A 7,384-nucleotide genomic window follows, 5' to 3' on the forward strand; every position below is an offset into this window, starting at 1 on the left:
TTAAAGCCGTTTTAGGAGCGGCTATACACATAGCCCCGTCTGCTAACAGTGCTAACACTGCTAACAGTATAGGATGTACAGAATGTGCGCCGCTCAATTTTGAATCTAAACTTCTCCCGAAGCACTGTTCGGATCAGAAAAGCATACGGGGAGAGTTCTACTTCATTCTATAAACAACGCGAAAGCGGACCAATCACAGTCCTTGACGTTCACGTCACCACTCGTCGCCTCGACACGAAGTCACGATTTTTGGCAGGTGCGCGTCAAGCCTTACCGTAGGGCCAACATAGGGCGCGTCGCAGACGTTGTAGGAACGATGTCGCGGTGACGGGGAAGAATACTGAGGCCTTCAAGGCGGAGTCAACAACATCGTTCACTGGCAGCCATCTTTGGACAGTGGGCCACTCCGGGGCGCTCTGTGTAATCTAAGGGAAGGTGAGTGATTTACACTAAAATACTCGGAATTCTTGACGGATTTACGGACGGTTTGATTTATTACAAACGTTATGTTGCTATGATTCAGACTAAATGTTAAAATCACAACTTTTCTTTTTGCATGCAGTTAAATATCTACTTGTATACTTGTAGACAAGCTGACTTTATGATAACACTGGCGATGGATGAAAAAATATAGCCAAAATGAACGATTTTGCAGAGATTATGTCCCGCGCTGAAGCTCCCTTGCCATGGCCCGCGCTAAATCGGTTGGATCTAAATAACTTCTGAAGGACTCCGAGCTGCACGATGTTTGTCTGAGTGAGTATATGAGCATGCACACACCTATAAATAAGGTCCAGGTGTCAAAAAACCGGAGTTGCCCTTTAATGTGATGAGTGAGTGAGCGGTCCTGTCCCAAGATGGCCGCCATGTGACGACGCTAGTCCCCACTGGGTTACAATGGGCATGAGCCATCTGAGCTTGTATATATATCTATGTTGGCATCCAGTTTACAGGTGCATTGCTGCCAGCCTGCCACCTACCGGACCGGAGTGCAATGGCAGCTGAGAAATCTGCCCAAATGTTTTCCAGGACCGTAACCGTCTGTGTGCTCTCACACAAACATTTTTAGCTGCTACCAACAGATCGATGCATTTCTCTTTTTTCTATATTCCTTTTCTTTCTTTCTTTTTTTTTTTTGTTTTTTAGAAAATATAACAATGATAGAAGTCTTGGAAACACGAATATTTTTCCATACAATAGTTTAAATTTTCCATACTTTTCCAGATCTGGAAAATTATAAAATCAAATTCCATACTTTTCCATACTTTCCATACTGTGTAGGAACCCTGTGAGGGATATTGGCTGAAGAAAGGGGGATCTGTACACCTTTAGTTGCTGGGCTGGTGACCATGTGCATGGTGGAGGGGTCTTGCGTGCTTGCCATAGGGGCCTGAGGCAGAGGTGTGGAAAGCGGGAAGCCTGGGGGGGGGGGGGGGGGGGTTAGGACTTAACTGGCTTGGATGAGGAGAGACAGCTGGGTGGTCAGGTATGGGTATGTGCACACTTACTTGGGGAACAGTAGTCCTCACCAGGGGGGTTGCTCCGGGCAGGGTATGGCCAGGCATTTGTGCTGCACCTGCGGCGACATCATAGTGGGGTAAAAGTTGCCTTTGGACCTCAGGGCCTGGAAGCATTGACACGGTTCCTGGAAAAGCACCCTGGTTGATAACAGGTGACAGATATGGAGGAGAAGGGGTCTGCTGGTAAACAGCTTGAGCTGTAATGGGACTGCCTCGCTGTTTTGGAGAATCTTTATAGTTTTGCCACATTTTGATGTTGTTTCTTTTTCTTCTTACAGTTTGTGTACTTTCAACAACATCAAAAGTCCACTCTTCTGTTAGTCTCTAATCATCACATCCGGGTCACAGCATCAAAGATGTAACCCAGTTTGTTCTGTGTGTCCGCTCTATGTGTGGCGCCTCTCCACAAAACCTGCGTTGCAAAAAATCACATTGACACACTAACAAGGGAAATTCAGGCTGAACTGTTACACAAACCTTCAATATAGCCAAACTAAACAGTGCATAACACAACACAATAATATATTTTCAAAACACAAATTGTTTAACTGCAGCATAATTTGTATATTTTGTAAAACACATGAGCTGCCGGTAGCACTGCTTACCTTAAACAACAGGAAGAAAAGAATAACCAAACATGACGCCCCCTACCGAAAACCTACAGAATACGGTGAAAGAACAAACTGCTAGACTTGCTTGGTTTAATAGAAGGTTTAATAGAACAATGACCGGTGCTACAGTATCACCTACTGGTGGGACTCAGTTATTCCCTTACACAACCAAAACTTTTTAATTCAAAACCAAAACTTTTTAATTCAAAACCAAAACTTTTTAATTCAAAACCAAGACTTTTGAGCTTGCAAGCAAAACTTTAGAATTCAAAATCAAAGCTTTTTTCTGTTTTGATGTAAAAAAAAAAAAAAAAATTGGTGGGGTTGCCACTTAAATAATTTTGTTCTCAGATCTATTCTATTTGATTAAACTTTTATTTTTTGATTGCAACTTTATGTTTTTTTGGTCTCAACTCTCTTTTTTGTCTGCAAAACCTTTTTGGATTGATTGAATAATAAAGACACAAAATTATCTCCATACAGACGGACTGAAAACCTTGAATCTGAATGAAGCATATATACATATACAGTGAGGAGCAAACGTATTTACACCCCCTGCAATTTTGCAAGTTCTCCCACTTAGAAAATATGGAGAAGTCTGAAGTGTTCATCATAGATGCATTTCCACTGTTAGAGACATAATCAATAAATAAATAAATAATAAATCACATTGTTTTAATGATTTATTTGTATGTTACTGGGGTTCGTAAGTATTTGTACTCATGAGAAAATCAGTGCAAATATTTAATGCAGAAGCCTTTGTTTGCAATTACAGAGGTGAAACGTTTCCTGTAGTTATTCACCAGGTTTGCACATACGGCAACAGGGATTGTAGCCCACTCCTCCGCTCCACACAAATCTTCTCTAGATCTGTCAGGTTTCGAGCCTGTCGCAGAGCAACATGAAGTTTCAGCTCCCTTCGAATATTTTCTCTTGGATTTAGGTCTGGAGACTGGCTAGGCCGCTCCAGAACCTTGATATGCTTCTTACGCAGCCACTCCTTGGTCATCCTGGCTGTGTGCTTCGGATCATTGTCATGTTGGAAGATCCAACCATGAGTCCTCTTCAATGCTGTGACTGAGGGAAGGAGGTTGTTGCTCAAAATCTGACGATACATGGCCCCATCCATCCTCTGCTGAATACAGTACAGTCATCCTGTCCTGTTTGCGAAAAGCACCCCCAAAGCATGATGTTTCCACCCCCATACTTCACAGTAGGGACGGTGCTCTTGTGATTGTTCTCATTCTTTTCCTCCAGACGAGTGGAGTTTACACCAAAAAGTTCCATTTTGGTCTCATCTGACCACATGACTTTCTCCCATGACCCCTCTGGATCATACAGACAGTCCCCGGCAAGTTTTAGAGCTCTTTGAGAATCATAATTATTGCTGATTCTCATGAGTGCAAATACTTATGAACCCCAGTAACATACAAATAAATCATTAAAAAAAAATCATACAATATGATTTCCAGATTTTTTTTTTACATTATATCTCTAACAGTTCAAATGAGTGATCAATATTTCAGTCCTCTTCCTATTTTTGCGAGAACTTGCAAAATCACAGGGGGTGTAAATACTTATGCTCCTCACTGTATATCTGTTTTAATGACTGACCTGACCTTTTCCTTTGTGCCAGAACTAAACTGCCTCTGACTGCGTGTTTGATGTAATAATTATGTAATGACTGTTGCTGGCAGTGTTGCAATGTGACCTGTTTTTTTCATTTCAGCCATCAGACCTCCACTTCCCACAGTTTATGCGAGTTGGCGGGTTTTCAAACTTGTATTTCCTGGTAGACATTGTGTTGTCATCTCTGTTGCACCTGGATGAGATCGCATGGTGGGAGGAGATCAGATGTGTTCAAGCTATTGTTTAAGGAATTATCTTTCTCTATAAATACAAGCATGTTTGTCCCTGTTGGCATCACTTGAGACCAGATCTCCTGCCGCCATGCTTTGTTTCAGACCCTGCACCGCACTGTGTGAGTATATCACTCATTATTTTGAAGAACAGTAATTCTGTGAATTTGTATTTAATCATAAATAAGTATAATTTAATATTTAGAAAAGGTATTTTATACTTCTGAGTATGTTTGGAGCAGTAAAGGGAACAAATGTTTCCACCTGTAAATAACTTTCTTCCCTGTCACATGTAAAAAGTTTTGTCAGAAAAAAACAAACTTGACATTTGAATTTGTCTTTAATAAAACTCCTTCTCTAAAAGTGAGGTTTCTTCTTTTTTCCAGTGCTTGCAACAGCTTGTCTGTTCTTGTCTCCAGGTAAATGACTGAAACCAGACTGAATGTGTTGATATTTCATTGAAGCAGTACAGACAGACACTGACTTGTGTTTTTTCTATTTGTTGTTTTAGCTGTTTCTGCAGAGAGAGCAACCTCCTGTGACAGTGGCAACTCTGTCCATCGCCTGAGCTGTGGTATGACTGAATATTATCCAGATCAGTGGATCTAGCATTGAGCCATCAAGGAGTTTGAATTTTGTTCTATCTGGCTTAGAAAAGAAAGGTTTGGCAGGTGGATTATACTTGTTTAGGTAACACTTTACTTGAAGCCCCCCTGTATAACACATTATAAGTACATTCATAAAGTATTATAATGCCATTATAACACGTGTAGCTATAGTTATAAACATTCATAGATGATCACAATGCCAGGACCGAACCCTAACCCTATGCTGTATAGTGCTGTATAGTGAGTTATAAAGCATTGTGATCATGTATGAGTGTTTATAACTACTTATAATGTGTTATACAGGGGGGCTTCAAGTAAAGTGTTACCCTTGTCTATATCTTGATAAAAGATGCTTTAAGATTTTTTTTTTTTTAATTATTGTCAATTCTTTGCTCTCTATGTGTGTGACAGACATTGGAGTGATCAGCGTGCAGGAGTCGCTGTATGGACGTGAAGACAGAGTGACGTGCAGTGAGGGCAAACATTATCACCAGCTCGCCAACACTGAGTGCTCTTTGGCAGGCACGACAGAACTTATCAGAAGGAGGTACGCGTTATAATGCCTATCATAAAATTAAAACGTACCACAAAAGTGGAAGATTCTTACAAAAATATGGATGTCACAACATAATGCAGTGTAACAGGGAAGCATCGTTACACTGCATTAAATCAGTTTTGAGTTCTGATACCTCGTCACCATCGGGACATTTTGTTTAAAGAGTTTCATTCCAGGCTTTCCCGTATCGCGTTTGCATTAACCTGTTTCCGTGTGTTTGTTTTCTCTAGGTAAAGATGGGAATTAACACATGTCAGTCAAGGAGTGATGAGGAAACAAAAGCTTGGGTAACACTTTACTTGAAGCCCCCCTGTATAACACATTATAAGTAGTTATAAACACTCATACATGATCACAATGCTTTATAACTCACTATACAGCACTATACAGCATAGGATTAGGGTTAGGGTTAGGGTTAGGGTTTGGTCCTGGCATTGTGATCATCTATGAATGTTTATAACTATAGCTACACGTGTAATAATGGCATTATAATACTTTATGAATGTACTTATAATGTGTTATACAGGGGGGCTTCAAGTAAAGTGTTACCAAAGCTTGCTCTCTGTAACAGACACACAAACACACCCAACCTGACACAAGGGACAGAGAAAGTGGAAGCACACACACCCATGTCTGGAATGTAACAATGATCAGAGCGATTAAAATTCATTGTGACTCTGTTGCTGTGGCCTCAGTTGATGAGGTGAACAAACCTTCTAATAATGATGGAACACAGAGTCTTTACTAAGAAAGAGGCAAGAAGTCCACTGACTTTATGCTTTAACTGAAATCCCCACAGGTGTGATGGCAAGAAGGTGTGTGAGTTGATAACCGCAAGTGATATCCGCATCTTGGACCCCTGCCCAGGAATCTTGAAATACGTGGACACCAACTACACCTGCCTCCCAGCACGTCAGTCCCCTCAGTTATCGCTAAATAATAAAACTGTAAATGAGCTCTGCTGTCAGAAATCTAACCTGATCCTGCTGTTTTCCAGTAACTCATGTTGCGTGTCAGCAATCCCTGGCACGCTTGCACTGTGGTAAGATCATTGGTTCTTCTCTTTGAGCTTATAATAAATCCACATGATTGATATGAGCGCAAACAGTGATCCGTGCCTTTTCTCTTGCTTGTTTTAATGCAGACCAGGGCCAGGTTATCGTTGTCTACGGAGCAGACTACGGTCGTCGGGACAGGACCACCTGCATTAACGGAAGACCTGATTCCCAGTTGCAAAATGTGTCCTGCTCAAAACCCACAAACATCGTGGCAACCAGGTAAAAAACAATGGCTATTATAATCTCTTGGCTCTTTTTTTGTCTAAGCAGCCTGTATTGACTCCTGTTACTCTACACCAACAGGTGTAATGGGAAAAACACCTGTGATATCAGAGCTCTCAACTCGGTGTTTGGAGACCCCTGCCCTGACATATACAAGTACCTGGAGGTGGCTTACCGCTGCAAGTGTGAGTAGCTAGCTACTTAATGCTTACTTAAAACTGCTCACATTTATGTGAATGGAAAGCACAGCATGACGCAAACAGGTTTTTAAATAAAAATGTGTTAAAAATGTTTGAAATGAACATTTTTTGTTGTTCTGTTGCAGATCCTTCTGTCACTGATTCATAAGATTCAACAGAGCTTTGATGAGGAAAAAAACTAAAAGATAACGGAGAAATCAATGTTACGGTGTGGGGCTTTCTTTTCTGACTAAATGTAAAAGTATCCTTTTCTATCATCTTTTTTCCATGAGTACATGAAAATGCTCTACATCAGTAAAATATCTCAAGCCTTTGTTTCGGTGTGAAAAAAAAAAAAATCCAATAAATAACTTCAAGCATTATAAGAACGAAATGATCCAGCTTGTTGTCGATGCGTAAGGCTTTGGCTGATCTATAGACAATTCGCACACACTTGTGCACACACACACACACACACACACACACACACACACACACACACACACACACACACACACACACACACACACAGGTAATTTAGAGTCACCAGTTAACCTCACACACATGATTATGGACTGTTGGAGGAAACCAGAAAACCTGCCCATGTGCTGAGAGGATATGCAGAGTTTATGTCACTCAGGACATGTGAGGGGAGAGTGGTGGCCATTGCACCACCATGTGGCAGAGGGTGAGATTTTTGGTAAGAAGTTTTGCTCAATTGTCTGCAGCAGCACTGAACAAACCCCAGGTGGTGTTATCAGCCTTTCTCAG

The 7,384-nt window shown here is 41.2% G+C and overlaps 1 protein-coding gene across 1 annotated transcript; it reads left to right on the plus strand.

The window, feature by feature from the left end:
• Positions 1 to 4,012: 4,012 nt before the first annotated feature.
• Positions 4,013 to 6,999, plus strand: LOC115407969 (L-rhamnose-binding lectin SML-like). Its single transcript, XM_030118546.1, has 9 exons — positions 4,013 to 4,112; positions 4,377 to 4,409; positions 4,502 to 4,564; positions 5,010 to 5,145; positions 5,954 to 6,066; positions 6,152 to 6,196; positions 6,299 to 6,431; positions 6,516 to 6,619; positions 6,760 to 6,999. The coding sequence occupies exons 1-9, from the start codon at positions 4,082 to 4,084 to the stop codon at positions 6,780 to 6,782; spliced, it is 681 nt and encodes a 226-aa protein (XP_029974406.1). The 5' UTR covers positions 4,013 to 4,081; the 3' UTR covers positions 6,783 to 6,999.
• Positions 7,000 to 7,384: the final 385 nt, after the last annotated feature.

The sequence above is a fragment of the Salarias fasciatus genome, chromosome 20 (genome assembly GCF_902148845.1).
Source record: "Salarias fasciatus chromosome 20, fSalaFa1.1, whole genome shotgun sequence".
Classification (NCBI taxonomy): domain Eukaryota; kingdom Metazoa; phylum Chordata; class Actinopteri; order Blenniiformes; family Blenniidae; genus Salarias; species Salarias fasciatus.

Bases quoted from the DNA above. Each gene is read 5' to 3' on its own strand.
- LOC115407969 (XM_030118546.1), top strand. From the start codon at position 4,082: ATGCTTTGTTTCAGACCCTGCACCGCACTGT. The intron at 4,113-4,376 runs GTGAGTATATCA...TCTTTTTTCCAG, and splicing joins CAGACCCTGCACCGCACTGT to TGCTTGCAACAGCTTGTCTG. The intron at 6,620-6,759 runs GTGAGTAGCTAG...GTTCTGTTGCAG, and splicing joins GGTGGCTTACCGCTGCAAGT to ATCCTTCTGTCACTGATTCA.